The sequence below is a fragment of the Eutrigla gurnardus genome (genome assembly GCF_963514095.1).
Source record: "Eutrigla gurnardus genome assembly, chromosome: 12".
NCBI classification, from domain to species: domain Eukaryota; kingdom Metazoa; phylum Chordata; class Actinopteri; order Perciformes; family Triglidae; genus Eutrigla; species Eutrigla gurnardus.
This window is the reverse complement of record NC_139926.1, coordinates 4259475-4277013: the sequence shown is the minus strand read 5'-3', so window position 1 is coordinate 4277013 and position 17539 is coordinate 4259475. Positions and strand designations below refer to the sequence as shown.

The following is a 17539-nucleotide window of genomic DNA, read 5'->3' as shown; positions in this document are numbered from 1 at the left end:
GATCAAGTGATTCTAGTATGAGGCCTTTCATGATTTTGCTTTCTATTGGTTAAAAATTTGCAAAAAATTGTAAACTGGCTACAATCCGATCATAGTCTGTCAACTCCCACTCCAGTCTTGCATCAGAAGTTGCTAATCAGAATGTAAACAACGCAGCCTGATCCCCTCAGAATGACAGGGTTTTTTTTATCATGGATGGATGGATGGATGGATGGATAGATAGATAGATTATATTGGGGTAAGAGCATTGTATGAGAGGGTGGAGACTATGCAGAGAAGTCTATAAGTCTATCGCAATTCCTTTTATTGACAGATTGTACAGTTGTATGGCCCTGGGGATGAATGATTTACTGAGTGATGATCAACTCTGCATGGCAGTGAGCATAGTCTCTGGCTGATCAGGCTCTTCTGTTGGGTTATGGTGCTGTGGAGTGGATGGCTCTCATTGTCCATGATGGTGAGCAGTTTGGCCAGGGTCCTTTTGTCGGCGACCGAAGTGATGCACTCCAGTTCAGCACCTACCTCAGAGCCAGCTTTTCTCACCAGCCTATCCAGTCGCCCGGCATCCCTCTTCTCTGTGCTTCCTCCCCAGCACACCACCGCATAGAAGAGGACGCTGGTGACCACAGACTGGCAAAACATCTCAAATAATTTGCTGCAGACATTGAATGACCGCAGCCTCCTCAGGAAGCACAGCCTACTCTGTCTCTTCTTTTAAATTGCATCAGTTTATTGTCCAGAAGTACCCCAAGATACTTGTTTGTTGGATAATGTTTAGTCTTGAATTAAAATGTGTATGTAAGTCCACGTAGGGAGCCGATAAACAGGACCTCCACCAGGAGACTGATGTTCACGACCAGTTTAAACCAAGTGGTTTTGTTTGATTTGTTTTTTACTAAACCTCACCACATAGTTGTGTTGCCTAAATTGAACTAGGTAGTTTTGTATCAGTTTTTGTTTTATTTCAGCAGGACTTTCACCAACGTGATAGCTGTCTTAGTAGTTTTGTCCCATTTTTGTTTTGTTCCAATTTTGTAAGCCAAACCATGATATTTGTATTAACTATGTAGTTTTGTTCTTTTGTTTGTTCACCACGTGTTTCAGTTTCAAACTGCGACCGCTTCGTCTGGAAGAGTTTGCAGTTTAGTTGGAACGTAGATTTTTAGGAGATGGGGTGGAACAATCACTGGCACTTGGAATACGAAGCCTTGGCTCAGATATCGGCTGCCTTCGACAGAATCCAACAGACGATGGGTTCCGGGATTGGGATTGGTAAATGCCAGCCACAGTTACGGTAAATACAGTACATTAAAATTAATCAATACAATGTGCTCTAACATAATGGAAATACGCCTGTGTTTGTGTGAGGGAGAAGGAAAGTGGGAGGACTGTTAAATGAATGTTTATTGTGTTTGTGTGTGTGTGTGTGTGTGTGTGTGTGTGTCTGTGTGTGTGTATGTGTGTGTGATTTCCTTTTTCTTGCTGTCATGATGCTGCCCAGTGATGACGAGATATAAAACCAAGCAGAACAGCAGTAGGAGACAGAGTCCGACTGAATCCACAGTCTTTCATGAGGTAAGCCAGCACTTTAATTTCTATCCTTTGTGGGGTTTTTCCTGAAACGGCACTTAGCTGTAAAACTACAGTCTTATTTTGGATGCTGCCAGTTAACTCTGTGGGACAAAATCTACAACTAACTAACTGAGGTACAAGAAGACTGCAATTCTTTTATCATAGCATTTTGGTACAATTTCTAAATTATTATATCATTAGTCAATGTTGCAGCAGAACTCCAGTGGGCTAGATAGAGGAGTGGACTATAGAGGACTACATAGAAAACTATAAAAGAATACATGGAGGACTATGTTACTGAAATACAACAAAAAACTCAGGACTTTCACCAAAGAGACTGATGTCCATGTCTCATGTGAACCAAGTTTGTCTCCTACACAATTATCTTTCCATACAACTGAACTAAAACGCAGAGTTGACTGAAGGCCAGTGTCGCTTCATGTCTGTAGGATGTGTTTAGCTGCTGTCTAAAACATGTTTGGTCTTCTGTTAACTTAAAATCGTTAAAGAGTTGTGCAAAGCTGCTTAGGTAATTCAAATTTTGTCAAACAGTATTTAACAGTTGTGTTATCGCAGTTTTTCAGTCCTATCAGGACAGGAACTTGCTGCATAGAAGATAAGAACGTTCTGCTCTGTGCAGATACAGTTTCAGAACATCATATTTTCTAGTGCGTGTACTGAATGAGTGCGTTTGTGCGTGTGTGTGTGTGTGTCTAAGACCAAACCTGACTGTATGTGTGTGTGAGTAATTGTTAGTCGTTTAGTGTGCTGTTAGCAAAAATGGATAAGCGAGCATGGAAACTGTGTTTCTAGGTCACCAACAACTGAGCTAAAATACAAAATCTTAACAAATCAACACTTCTATTTGCTACGTTCTGCCCAGAATGTTACCAGCTCTTCGGGAAAGGTTGATCCTTGTTGGTCTTTCTGAAGAAAGGTTGCTGTTGTTGGGGTTGTAGCAGGAGCAGATTTGGTTATCAACAGTTAATTATCAATATTAATATGATTATCGGTATTAATAATTATATTTAATATATTATCATGATATAATCATGAATAAATGGGGCACCACCCTGGGATCAGGGAAAAGATAACCTAAAACTGTATTCAGTCTCAATATAAAGGTTTTATACTCACATGCCAATCATCGTGATCATTGGCATGGAAGCATAAAAACAATCTAACAATTAAGAAGGGCGTGAAATTCAAGCACTAGCCTTCACAACCTGCTGTTATCCAGTGACATATACACAACAAGCACAAGAGACCGCTAGTTATAATATAATAAGATTTATTAAAATCAGTAATAATGATCACAATCAATAACACTGCAACTAACAAAGCCTTATTACCTAACTACCTAACACACAAAGCTAAGCTAAACAAAGGGAGAGACACACGTGGAGTGTGTGTGTGTGCGTATGTGTGTGAGTGCGTGTGCATGTGCGTGCGTGCGTGTGCGCGTGTGTGTTGAGAGAGAGAGAGAGAGAGGGAGAGATGGCTATGTGCGGCCACCAGATGGAGCTATTCCTCACAGCGTTCAGGGGCGGAGCCACTGACGTCAGATGGCGTAGCGAGAGAGAGAGAGAGAGCGAGAGGTGGAGCTATTCCTCGCAGCGTTCAGGGGCGGAGCCACTGACGTCAGATGGCGTAGCGAGAGAGGGAGAGAGAGGGGGAGAGATGGCCGAGTGCAGCCACAGGATGTAGCTATGTCCCTAGCGTCCGCCGGGAACAGCTGGCTAAGGACACGTGTGTGCGGCGTGTATGTGTGTGTGTGTGTTAGCGGGACACAAACAAAGAGAGAGAGAATGCGCGAGCGATATTCTGAGGCTCAGAAGGCGTGCCGCTATCACACGGGCGCGCGTGAATGAACTGGCGTTTATTCCGCGAGACCGGTCTTTTAACTGATAGTAGAGGCTTTCTGAGCTCGCGAATATGGCGGAGGTTAGTCGGAAACACTGTTACAGAAATCAACCCAGCTGCGTGGGTACACGATCAGCATTCACATACAGCAGCACATGAACAAACGGACTCGGCGGTCCGCGATCAGAACTTAAAACACATTAACAAGAATTACAAGCATGTCCTACACTATCGAATCTCTGCTTCTGCCCAGACAAATAGCCTCTTACTTTTGTCGATGTGAGATGCGTCGATGTGAGGGTTTCGTCCCGTGCGGTGATGGCGTTCCTTGACGCCGGCAACGGACGGTAGTTCGTGGGCGCTCGTTCAGCGCCGGATCCAATTGGTTGAAGAAAACCGTAAGTTATTCTTCCTTCTGCAGAGAATGAGGAACAATCGCGGGGCTCGGCGATTTAGTCAGCTGATTTCAGACAAAGACGGGTCGAGTTATCCGTTCTGCTGGCAGCTGGGACGAAGAAAGTTTTTCTTCTTACCGTGGGGAACGGGAGAGTCGCGCTGTCGCGGTGGTCTCCTCGGGATCCAAAATGATAAACAAAAGAAAAATAAAACGAGTAGAGAAAAAGAGGGGTAAACAGTCTGTTGCTCGTCCAGTGAGTTTGGGGGAAAGACTGCGGCCTAGGACAAAGGAAAACGCTGCAGATATAATCTTCACCTCCTGGTGTAACGCGAGTTACGATGGAAAGAGAAAGTTCTTCTGGTGGCGCCGGGATTTATAGCTCACGGCTGGTCCGGGGGACCCCCTGGAGTCCCCTGCAGTTGTCAGCCAATAGGGCACCAGTTGTGTGACTTCACATCTCGCGACCAGGTGCGCGGTGACACTAAAATGGTGGTTGTTGTTTTTATCTCCTTTGTTCCTTACCGCATTGTGTAGGCTTTGTAGGCCGCATTGTGTAGTCCTAACGGTTAGGTCCCAACACTGTCTTCAGGTTCCTGTGAAGGAGCGTTGCTGTTTTTCAAGTACATGTTGCATGGATGGTTGGAATCCCAGGAGAAAGAGACAAGCCCCATTCTATGCTGCCTTCTCGTCGCAGGGTCACTCCTTTTTTCCACACCGTTGTGATTGTAGAGAGGTGCTCACACAAAACTACTCGTGCGACGGTCGAAGGATCAGTTGTGTTTATTGGCGTTGCCCGGGCTGGACGTGCCAGAGAGGAAGGGGGCTTAATTCCATTTAGAAACTGACAATGTTTCAGCATTCTTGGCCAAAATAAGCACTATTGCTGCTTTGTACATGTGGAAGTCTGAGATAAGCCAGGAAACCAAACACTGTCCGGTCTGAGTTTATCACATCACCCAGAGGTGCTCGGTGGATTTCACCAAGCTGTATTCACAAAGACACAGATTGCCTTGGTGATTACAGTGGTTGCTTTGCTCCAAAATCAAAAAATAATGTACTGATTTAATTGCAATAAAGATTATGATGGTAGTTCATGAGGTCATTTTTATTAAGGTCCATCTGTCCCCTGATTTGGGGCATATCCCAGGGGAGTATTAAAAGCGGTCTTCCATTCGTCCCCCTCCTTAATCCGCACCAAATGGTAAGCATTCCTAAGGTCCAATTTAGTGAAGATGGTGGCCTCATGAAGAGAGCTGAACGCGGAGTCAATGAGGGGAAGAGGATACTTATTGCGAACAGTAATGTCGTTCAAACCCCTGTAATCTATACAGGGGCGGAGAGACTTGTCCTTCTTGTCCACGAAAAAGAACCCCGCCCCCACGGGAGAGGACGAGGGCCGAATAAGACCGGCTGCTAGGGAGTCCGTGATGTAAGTCTCCATGGCCGTCCTCTCTGGCTTAGAAAGGTTGTATAGATTGCTAGAGGGTAAGGGGGCGCCAGGGAGCAAGTCTATGCAACATTCATAGGGTCTGTGGGGCGGCAGGGATTGGGCACGGTCTTTGCTAAAAACCTCCTGGAGGTCGTGATACTGGGCCGGAACACCAGTGAGGTCAATGGGCCTGGGCGGAGAAGGTGTATAAGAGACGGTGGCCGGAATAGCGGAGTGAAGACAGTGGGAGTGACAGAAAAGGTTCCAGTTGGTGATGGCAGAGGAAGACCAGTCAATGTGGGGATTGTGTAGACTCAACCAGGGGAGACCTAACACTAGGGGGGTGGTAGGTGAGGAAATTATAAGAAAGGAGATGGATCCGCGGTGGTTACCGGAGAGGAGCAATGACAGAGGGGCAGTGCGGTGAGTGACGCGGCCTAGCAGCCTCCCGTCGAGGGCCATAACGTCCTTAGCAGAAGGTAAGGGTTCTGAGGGAAGGTTAGACTGGGAGACAAGACCAGAGTCAATAAAATTGTCATCAGCACCAGAATCCATGAAGACACCAAGACACAGGTGCGGGCAGAGGGCGAGAAGATGGCCGGCCTGACCGCAGTAACCGCACAACCCAAGACGTCGTCGTCGAAGGCGTTCTACTTGGGAAAGCCTTGCCCTACCCAGCTGCATGGGTTCCTCGGCGCTGGAGGATGCTGGCACTGTGGATTAATTTCCCCCGGGGGCCGGCAGGTTCGCAGGCGGAGGAGAAGGTGCAGGTGGCCGGACATACCAGGAACGAGAGGGAGGAAAAGGGGAACTAGGCCTGGCTGCTCTCTCCCTGCGTCTCTCATGGAGGCAGTTATCCAAACGAGTGGCTAGGGATATTAGCTCGTCTAGGGAAGATGATTCATCCCTAGCCGCTAGCTCATCCTTGATCTCCTCACTCAAACCCCTGCGAAAAGCCGCCTGCAGAGCTAGCTCATCCCACCCACAATCAGCTGCGAGAAAGCGAAAATCGATCGAATAATGGGAGACTGTGCTGGAACCCTGCTGTAAGGTAAGGAGCCAGCTACTGGCCTCCCTGCCCTTTAAAGGGTGATCAAAAACCTTCCTCATCTCCGCCGTAAATAAGGGAAAAGAATTACACAGTTGGGGGTTGCCGACAGAAACGGCCAGAGCCTAGGCGGAAGCCTAATCTCATAATAAACGCAACTCTAGCTCTATCAGTAGCGTAGATTAAGGGTTGCTGACCACAAGGAGCACTGGTGCAGAAACTGGCTACAGGTCCCTAAAACTCCTGAGTACCTGGCAGGTGTGGGGATGAAGGGCTCGCGAGGATAGTAGGGTGGAAGAACTGGAGCGGCGTCCAGAGCCGGGGCCGGAGCCGGCGCTGGAGTAGTGGCCGGAGCCGGAGCAGGAGCGGGGTGTGTGACCATCTGGTCCAAACGAGCCTCGAAGTGGTTGAACCCAGAAGTAAGGCGTTGGAGTGTGTCCGTAATCTGCCTGAGAGCCTCTTCGTGTTGCCCCATGAGGCCAGATAATTCTGTTACGGCTGAGACGGGTAGAACCCGTGAGCAGAGACGCGTAGGCGCTTTAGATGAGCAGAACAAAGTTTATTTACAGACAGCTTCTCAAAAACAACTGATAGGAGGCAGGCACGGCCGTGGGGTAACTCCAGAGCGAATGTGAAAAGGTAACAGGCGCTGAGGCTCGAGGATCCCGGGTGACGAGGCAGCAGGAAAAGCGAACTGAAAAAACACGAGAGAAGGTACGTATCAAAAACACGATCAACAGTATGGAAACTGGACTTGTGTGGGAAGGTGTGTCAGCACTACCGACAAGAGAGAATTATCTGGCACCGGAGCAGTGTGTGGACCAGAGGCTTTATGGATGATGATGATGAGATGAGTGGACGCACGCAGGTGTGCCTCGTCAGCCCCGCCTACCCAGCCCTGCAGAGGGGAAGAAGGAAAAAGGAGGCGGGGAAAACACAAACAGCCACATAACACACAAAACCCTCACACATATGTTGGGGTTGTAGAAGGAGCAGATTTGGTTATCAACAGTTAACTATCAATATCAATATGATTATCGGTATTAATAATTATATTTAATATATTATCATGATATAATCATGAATAAACGGGGCACCACCCTGGGATCAGGGAAAAGATAACCTAAAACTGTATTCAGTCTCAATATAAAGGTTTTATACTCACATGCCAATCATCGTGATCATTGGCATGGAAGCATAAAACAATCTAACAATTAAGAAGGGCGTGAAATTCAAGCACTAGCCTTCACAACCTGCTGTTATTCAGTGACATATACACAACAAGCACAAGAGACCGCTAGTTATAACATAATAAGATTTATTAAAATCAGTAATAATGATCACAATCAATAACACTGCAATTAACAAAGCCTTATTACCTAACTACCTAACATACAAAGCTAAGCTTAAACAAAGGGAGAGACACACGTGGAGTGTGTGTGTGCGTATGTGTGTGCGTGCGTGTGCGTGTGTGTGCGTGTGTGTCGAGAGAGAGAGAGAGAGAGAGAGAGAGAGAGAGAGAGATGGCTATGGGCGGCCACCAGATGGAACTATTCCTCGCAGCGTTCAGGGGCGGAGCCACTGGCGTCCGATGGAGTAGCGAGAGAGAGAGAGAGAGAGAGATAGCCGTATGTAGCCACCAGATGTAGCTATGTCCCTAGCGTCCGCCGGGAACAGCTGGCTTAGGACACGTGTGTGCGGCGTGTATGTGTGTGTGTGTTAGCGGGACACAAACAAAGAGAGAGAAAATGCGCGAGCGATATTCTGAGGCCCAGAAGCCGTGCCGCTATCACCCGGGCTCGCGTGAATGAACTGGCGTTTATTCCGCGAGACCGGTCTTTCAACTGATAGTAGAGGCTTTCTGAGCTCACGAATATGGCGGAGGTTAGTCGAAAACACTGTTACAGAAATCAACCCAGCTGCGTGGGTACACGATCAGCATTCACATACAGCAGCACATGAACAAACGGACTCGGCAGTCCGCGATCAGAACTTAAAACACATTAACAAGAATTACAAGCATGTCCTACACTATCGAATCTCTGCTTCTGCCCAGACAAATAGCCTCTTACTTTTGTCGATGTGAGATGCGTCGATGTGAGGGTTTCGTCCTTGACGCCGGCAACGGACGGTAGTTCGTGGGGCGCTCGTTCAGCGCCGGATCCAATTGGTTGAAGAAAACCGTAATTCTTCCTTCTGCAGGGAACGATGAATCGCGGGGCTCGGCGATTTAGTCAGCTGATTTCAGACAAAGACGGGTCGAGTTATCCCTTCTGCTGGCAGCTGGGACGAAGAAAGTTTTTCTTCTTACCGCGGGGAACGGGAGAGTCGCGCTGTCGCGGTGGTCTCCTCGGGATCCAAAATGATAAACAAAAGAAAAATAAAACGAGTAGAGAAAAAGAGGGGTAAAACAGTCTGTTGCTCGTCCAGCGAGTTTGGGGGAAAGACTGCGACCTAGGACAAAGGGAAACGCTGCAGACGTAATCTTCACCTCCTGGCGTAACGCGAGTTACTTTGGAGAGAGAAAGTTTTTCTGGTGGCCGCGGGATTTATAGCTCACGGCTGGTCCGGGGGACCCCCTGGAGTCCCATGCAGTTGCCAGCCAATAGGGCACCACGTGTGTGACGTCAGATCTCGCGACCAGGTGGAGGTGACACTAAAATGGTGGTTGTAGTTTTTTATCTCATTGTCCCATTGTCTGGCCGCATTGTGTAGGCTTTGTAGGCCGCATTGTGTAGTCCTAACGGTTAGGTCCCAACAGTCCCCCTTTTCTGAAGGATGAGGTGTGGGACGCAACCTTCGGAGCAACATAAGGGCCGAACCATCCATGTATTCCTTGAAACACGTGGGAGTCCAAACAGTCTGTATATTCCATGGAAAAGAGGTTAAACAGTTAATTCAGGTTAAAGTCCATAACTTTGATGGAGGCGTTGTCTGGACAGAGATTGAGGCAAAGTCTGGGCAGAGATTGAGGCAAAGTCTGGGCAGAGACTTCTAACTATCTAACCTATATTAAACATCACTAAGGCACAATTTATACAAACATCACCATTATCATTTCATTCGGGAAATTTCAAACAGGACCCATTCTTATTATGAAAAACAGAACGAAGACGGAAGGAAAGCGAGGAAAAGGAAAAGGGGTTAGTGGTCGCTAGGCTTACTCCGGGTGGAGGTTGGAGTTAGCCTGTGGGATGTGTGTGGTATCTCTCCGGAACCTAACATTTAGTATGGCTTTAGCCTATGCATATCCTGTTTCCCTATGATAGATAGATTGAGGATGAATCTTATGCCCAGGTTCCTGGGGTCTACTGAGATCGGGATTGCATTGCCAAGACTATAAACCAAACGCACTTATGAAGGTTGCAACACAGTTGTAATAGCGGATTGGAGGATTTTCGTGACCACGCATCTAAGGCATGTAAGGTGTTGAGCAGGCTGGAGTGTAAGTTGACAGTGGTTACGATTCCCTGAGGGGGTGTTGCCTAAGTTCTGCAGTTGTTGTCACTGTGAGAAGGGTTTGATGTTTAGGTGTTAGTGCATGCGGTTACCCTGCTGTGGCTATGGTGAATCTTCTCCTGGGTGAGAGGGAGACTGCCTTCCCCTTTCGGGTGCGGCAACTGCGATCTCTAAGAGGTGTGACAGGTTTGTAGGGCTTGATCTGATTCGCATGAACCCACTTGTGTGTGGCTGGGTGCCTTGGTTGTGAGACCCTGATGCGGTAAGCCACTGGTGATAGCTTACCGACGATCTCGAAGGTTCGACTCCTCGTGAGGATGTCGTCCACATAGATGAGGTTACCGCGTGCAGCCGCGTCACTCATCGCTTTGTGGAGGAAAATGTTGAACTCGGCGGGGGAGTTCGAATACCCAAAAGGGCAGCGATTCCAGGTATACTGGCGGTTCCCAAAGGAGAAGGCAAGCTTATACTGGTCGGTTGGATCAACTTTCATTGTCCAGAAACCACCACTTGTTCAGTGGCCGGTAGTCGATGGTGAGACGCCATTTCCCAGTGGGTTTTAAGACCGGCCAGATTGGAGAATTGTATGTTGAGTTGCATTCCCGGATGATTTGCTTCTCCAGCAATTTGTCCAGGATGTCTCGGATAGACTCGTATGCAGCTAACGGGATCCTGTACTGGCGTACGAAGGTCGGTGGCGCATTCGAATCAGTGGGGATGCGGACCGTGTGAAGTTGGGTCTCCCCACAATCCTGCGAGTCTCGGGAGAAGATCGGCTGGAAGTCGTGGAACAACTTCCGTAGCGCGTCTCTCTGGTCCTCGGTAGTGAGGGCATCTGCTTTGGCAAGCTGTTGGGTTATCTCAGACTCAAAGCCCGAATAGGGTTCCTCAGGTGGTTGGTGTGTCTCACCTGAGGTTGCTTCGGTCGATTGAGTCGTTAATGCGTAGACGACCAGATCACCCCCTTTTCCCAGTGCTGTGCCACAAATGGCTTCGCCGTGAAGGGTTTCATGACGGGCCATGGTGATCATTGCGGTTGGGAATGTGAAAAGGACATTGTCTAAGTTTTTACTCCTGGCTAGGGAGGGAGGTAACTCCCCTATGACTGGTATGGTCAGTTCAAAGTCATGGAAAGAGTTGTCGACCAGCATCCCTATCGGTTTCCGTGCTCCCACCTGGATTGGGGCATGTGTCAAGTTTTGGACCAGGATGTAGGCTGAACGATTGTTCAACTCAAGCAGGGGCATGCCACAGACTGTAAGGTTAAGTTCCCAGAAATGGGGTAAGGGCTGGAAGAATGCTTGGGAGCCAGGCATCTTCTGTCCCTTAAGGATGGGGAGCCGGATTGGGACGCCTGCGGTCCTGGCAGGGACCATCATGTCAACTTCGCTGGCAACCTGACATGCCTCTGGGATGGTTTGGCCTGATGTCAGGTGTTCAAGTTCAATGGGCAGGGGCTCGCTCTTAGCATTAGCCTGGGACCAAAGAATCTGATTGACCGTGTCCAGTTTGGTGCCAAGTCTGACCAGAATATCAGCACCTAAAAGGAATGGTGGATGTAGTTTGGGCACTACGCTTATGAAATGGTCAACCTGTTTCTTCCCAATACGGATCGAGAGGGCGCACACTCCTACCGCCTTAAGGTGAATCTGCGGTGATTCTGCAGAAAGGAGGTGGTGGTTGAGAGGCGCGAAAACTGGGAGAGGTTGATGCTGCAGATGGTGGTACAGATCTTGACTGACGGCTGTCTTCTCTGACCAAAGCCCCAGGATCGCTTCTGGGACATGGGTGTCATTGAGATGCACACCGCCAACCAGATGAGGGCTGTAAAGTGCTGGGTTTCGGTTCTCCAGCGGACACAGGAAGGATCCGTGGTGTCGGAAAGCACTCAAGTCGCCGGCTTGGAGTTGTGGGCTCGCAAGCGGTGCGGTTCGAGCAGAGCCAGGATTAGGCTCTGGAAAAGGCATCCGCATTGGTAGAGGGTCTCTGGACTCTTGGATGACGGCGACTCGTTCGTCGGAGGCCATCAGGCCACCTGAGGGGTGGAGCGGTTTTGGCGTCTCGACCTGAGCCCAGATGCGCCCCTGATGGCAGTCGATAAGCGGTGCCAGCCGGTCCAGGAGATCCTGACCAATGAGAAGTGGTTCGGTGTCAATGGCACAAATGTGGATGGGGTGCACAAGAGTGACTCCCTGAAACGTGAGGTCCACCCACGCACGTTCTGTGATGGGTGACCTGTCCTGCGTGTAGCTGGTGATGCTAACGTGGCAGGGCTCAATTTGAAGTGGTTTACCTAGGGAGAGCATGGTTCGGGTCACCTCCGCAAAGGTGCGTTGGCACATTAGACTGATCTCAGAGCCTGAGTCGAGTAGGGCGAGGATGTTGACACACCCCCCTACCACCACCGAGGTATAAATGTGTCTAGCGTGGCCTTTGCGAACAAGATCTCCTAGGAAAGTCAAGAAAGGGGGTTGCGACGGGTCGATGGCCTTGGTTGCCGAGTCTGATTTTGGTTCACCCGCCCATCCTACCAAGCAAACCTTGGCGGTGGAAGTGGGAACGGCCCGGCCTAGTCATGTAGGCGGAGGCTTCATGTCCGGGTTTTTGCCGGGCTTTTGTGGGGAGCTTGGTGCCGGCTGTGACCATTGGGCCGCGTCGAGCCGCAACCCTATCGCTTTTGTCAGCTTGTCGACCAGGTCGTCCATATCCTTTTCTCTCATTCGGGAGTTTGTCGTCCAGGAATTATACTTACCCTCTTGTTTGCGTTCAAACTGGACCTTATTCCTGGGGTTATTTTTGTTCCTGGGTTCTGTGTGATTCCAGGGGCGTGCGTTCCGCTCACCCCCTTGGTTCTGTCGCCATTGTTGCTGGTTAGGTTCCCGGTGTGCCTGTTGTACTGTTCTGGTACTTACCCTTGGCTGAGGCACTTCATCTCCCTCCAGACCTAGGCCTGTGTGTTCCGCGGTTTGGATCCCCAGGACTCTGGCGTCCTCCCCGGGTGACCTTGTGGGTCGCATCCAGGTCTCCCATGACATCTGTGCGAAATTACGAACCTCTTGCATGGTGAGTCGGTATGTCCTGCAGTGCATGGTGACATCGTAGCGCACACTTTCGTGTAGGTTATGCAGGAAGAGGGCCTTGAAGGCAGGCTCTTCCTCCACTCCTGGGGAGTTACGGCCCTGAGCATAGGCGCCTATAGTACTCCCTGGGTGGTTCCTGCTTCCTGTGTAGAACAGCGAGGGCGCCGAGCGTGGCGGAGGCGGGGTCCCTGTACCGGCTATACTCCTCCTTGAGTGCTTCACAAAGTCTGGAGTATCGGTCCCGGTTTCTGGGTGCGAGTGTTTCTATGAAACTGTGGACATGTCTGGTAGTGGTCTTCCAGATTAGCTTGAGCTTCTCGCGTGAGGAGGCATGGGGTAGGTCACGCAGACAGTGGTCTATCTCTTTGAGATAGCCATCAATATCCGACTCTTTGTGAGTCGGATCAAACCGTTCAATGTCTCTGGCGAGGGACTCTAACTGTCGGGTGCGCAGGCCATGGTTTGCGGCTGGATATGGGCCATCTGATTCACTTGACGACCCGTTATTACCACGGTAATTGTCTCGGACAGAGTGACCCCTCCCCCTTGGAGGTGGGGATGGAGTCCGAGGCATGCGTGACTCTCCTAACGAATGTCGGTGGTGCATTCGTGGGAATCTGGAATCCCCCGTCGAGCTCCGAGCCACTGGGAGGTAGCTCACGCTTCGGCGTGGGGACTCGTCCCGCTGGGAGTAGCTCCACTTGTGAGGTGGGGCTTCTCGTTCCAGTGGGTGGGTGGACGGTGGAGCCTGGTAGCGCCGACGTTCGGGCTCTTCCGACTGTACAAGTCTCTCCCTGCGCATGGGACGGTGTGCGTCCATGGGGGGCGCGGTTTCAAGGTCCGACAGGTCAGGCACATCCGTGTCTGGGGGTGTACCTACCTGGGCAGCTTGAGTTTCCTCACGCTGGAGTTCTCTCTCCTCCTCCCTGCACGGCCTGCGGAGGGCTTCCTCCCTCTCCACCTTCAGTTTGGCCACTTCCTGTCGCAGGGAGGTGGCTGCATGACCCAGTCGATTGATTAGCTCCTCATCCTCAGCTTTCTGCAGTTGTGCTCTGCGCTGAGACAGGAGGAAGATTCGACCCACCACGTCAGTGATTGTGCGTTGTGGTTTCCCTGACGGGTCATTAACATAATCAACAAGCTCCTGCAGTTGATCATTGCATGTCACTACATCGTAGTGCTCAAGGTTTTCCCTGTCCTCAAGGGACAGGTGGAGGAGACCAGCGACCGCATCCTGCAGGTCTGCGTCGACTGATACCTGGGGAGCCTCAGCTCCTTGTTCTTTCGGGCCGTAGTTGCTCATTTTACCTCTAGTAAAAGGCAGAACCCGGTGGCTTCACTTGTTTGGTTTTAACAGCGAAAAAGAATGTATGTTGTTATTTTGATGTGGGTGCACAGGTGAGCGGCGTCGACCTGTGACTTACAATGGAAATGTTAATACACTTCTACAGTCTGTGGACTGGTAGTGAGGTGTCTCTAGCACCTCTGGTGAGTGATAACAGTGTTATAACGCGTCTTAGTATCCCTAACCCTGTGTTTGTTAGTATTGTTGTTAAACAATAAATGGCTAATCACAACATGCATATGCAACCCTCAACTGTACTTGCTTGGCAAATAGTAATGGGGAACAAACAAATCGATCCTTGAAAATCGATTTCTAAACAATCATATTCATAATAATAATATTTGCTATTATTATTATTACTATACCTCTCAGGTTATTGTGCATAAATCTCTGGATAAAGCTGGTTTAAGAAGGCCTCACACGGGGCGGCAATTATGTTGGGGTTGTAGCAGGAGCAGATTTGGTTATCAACAGTTAACTATCAATATCAATATGATTATCGGTATTAATAATTATATTTAATATATTATCATGATATAATCATGAATAAACGGGGCACCACCCTGGGATCAGGGAAAAGATAACCTAAAACTGTATTTAGTCTCAATATAAAGGTTTTATAATCACATGCCAATCATCGTGATCATTGGCATGGAAGCATAAAACAATCTAACAATTAAGAAGCGTGAAATTCAAGCACTAGCCTTCACAACCTGCTGTTATCCAGTGACATATACACAACAAGCACAAGAGACCGCTAGTTATAACATAATAAGATTCATTAAAATCAGTAATAATGATCACAATCAATAACACTGCAATTAACAAAGCCTTATTACCTAACTACCTAACACACAAAGCTAAGCTTAAACAAAGGGAGAGAGTGTGTGTGTGCGTATGTGTGTGCGTGCGTGTGCATGTGTGTGCGTGTGCGTGCGTGTCGAGAGAGAGAGAGAGAGAGAGAGAGAGAGAGAGATGGCTATGGGCGGCCACCAGATGGAACTATTCCTCGCAGCGTTCAGGGGCGGAGCCACTGGCGTCCGATGGAGTAGCGAGAGAGAGAGGCTGCGTTTCAATAACAGTTTGAGTCGCCCTTGCTCACTTGCCCTCAGCCCTTGCTATGACGTCACACGGAGGCCACTTGGAGGGCGGAGGGAAAGAGGGCGGAGGGGGAGTGAAAGAGGTAAATGGAACACACCTGCCCTCGTTCACTAACAGCCCAGACAATCATGGATCAACCACACGTTGTTGGAGTAGTGCTATACTGCCTATTCCAAATTACACAAAATATGCGGAGACTCATTTCATTGAGACGAAGACGTATTCTACGCTTGATGGCAATACGTCGGCTTATATACTTACACTTGTAAACGGTGGGCTCTGCCATAACTCTGCAACAGACAGTCTAATTGCACAATTTAAGAAAATGAATTAAATTTAATTCATTTTCTACTTTCTTCTTTCTTCTTCTTCCTTGGTGGTGAATAGACAGCAGACAATGGTGTTTGAGGTTCATTATCGCCACCGCATGGACATATTTTTCGTGCACCACTGCAATGCATTGTGGGTGATATACAGCTCTGAAGTGGCCATCGTTGTTCACTCGATCACTCAGCCCTCAAGGGTCGATCTCACGGAGTTCACTTCAGCTGTTCAGGGAAATGGAACAGCCCTTAAGATGGCGGCGGGGATTCCCCCGAGGGCAAGTGCTTAGGGCAAGTGAGCGAGGGCGACTCAAACTGTTATTGAAACGCAGCCAGAGAGAGAGAGAGAGATAGCCGTATGTAGCCACCAGATGTAGCTATGTCCCTAGCGTCCGCCGGGAACAGCTGGCTTAGGACACGTGTGTGCGGCGTGTATGTGTGTGTGTGTGTTAGCGGGACACAAACAAAGAGAGAGAAAATGCGCGAGCGATATTCTGAGGCCCAGAAGCCGTGCCGCTATCACCCGGGCTCGCGTGAATGAACTGGCGTTTATTCCGCGAGACCGGTCTTTCAACGATAGTAGAGGCTTTCTGAGCTCACGAATATGGCGGAGGTTAGTCGGAAACACTGTTACAGAAATCAACCCAGCTGCGTGGGTACACGATCAGCATTCACATACAGCAGCACATGAACAAACGGACTCGGCAGTCCGCGATCAGAACTTAAAACACATTAACAAGAATTACAAGCATGTCCTACACTATCGAATCTCTGCTTCTGCCCAGACAAATAGCCTCTTACTTTTGTCGATGTGAGATGCGTCGATGTGAGGGTTTCGTCCCGTGCGGCGATGGCATTCCTTGACGCCGGCAACGGACGGTAGTTCGTGGGGCGCTTGTTCAGCGCCGGATCCAATTGGTTGAAGAAAACCGTTAGTAATTCTTCCTTCTGCAGGGAACGATGAATCGCGGGGCTCGGCGATTTAGTCAGCTGATTTCAGACAAAGACGGGTCGAGTTATCCGTTCTGCTGGCAGCTGGGACGAAGAAAGTTTTTCTTCTTACCGCGGGGAACGGGAGAGTCGCGCTGTCGCGGTGGTCTCCTCGGGATCCAAAATGATAAACAAAAGAAAAATAAAACGAGTAGAGAAAAAGAGGGGTAAAACAGTCTGTTGCTCGTCCAGCGAGTTTGGGGGAAAGACTGCGACCTAGGACAAAGGGAAACGCTGCAGACATAATCTTCACCTCCTGGGGTAACGCGAGTTACTTTGGAGAGAGAAAGTTTTTCTGGTGGCCGCGGGATTTATAGCTCACGGCTGGTCCGGGGGACCCCCTGGAGTCCCATGCAGTTGCCAGCCAATAGGGCACCACGTGTGTGACGTCAGATCTCGCGACCAGGTGGAGGTGACACTAAAATGGTGGTTGTAGTTTTTTATCTCCTTTGTCCCATTGTCTGGCCGCATTGTGTAGGCTTTGTAGGCCGCATTGTGTAGTCCTAACGGTTAGGTCCCAACACATATTATAATATCATGTAAATAATCCAGAGATTTTCAAATTATTTTATAAATTCCAAATCTATTTACAGAGCACATTTAAAAGCAATAACGTGCTGGACAATCAAATATAGCAAAGACATGAAACTAAGTACACAAATAAAATAAAAGCAAAGGCAACGTTAAAGATGAATTGAACTTCCCTTGTTATTTTGAGTCAAAGTTTCTATCGATATTGGGAGAACATTCTTGTTGTGACAATCTGACACTGTGACAACCATAAATTGTAACTCTTGTTCAGATGCTGTTGCTCTGCTCAATTCAAAATGCTGCGGTCATTGCATATCTCACAAAAACCAAGACTAACTATACAAACTACCAAGCAATTTGATCGCATATCTTGCTGACACTCATGGGGACGTGAAGTCTTT

At 48.9% G+C, this 17539-nt stretch overlaps 1 protein-coding gene across 1 annotated transcript in view; it reads left to right on the top strand.

Annotated features, from left to right (window-relative positions):
* Positions 1–1508: 1508 nt before the first annotated feature.
* The window catches only part of il1rl1 (interleukin 1 receptor-like 1), a 42456-nt gene continuing 26425 nt past the window's right edge, over positions 1509–17539 (top strand). Inside the window, exon 1 of the mRNA XM_084022356.1 lies at positions 1509–1575. Coding sequence (XP_083878482.1) covers positions 1571–1575 — 5 coding nt within the window. The 5' untranslated portion in view covers positions 1509–1570. The remainder of the gene's footprint in view (positions 1576–17539) is intronic.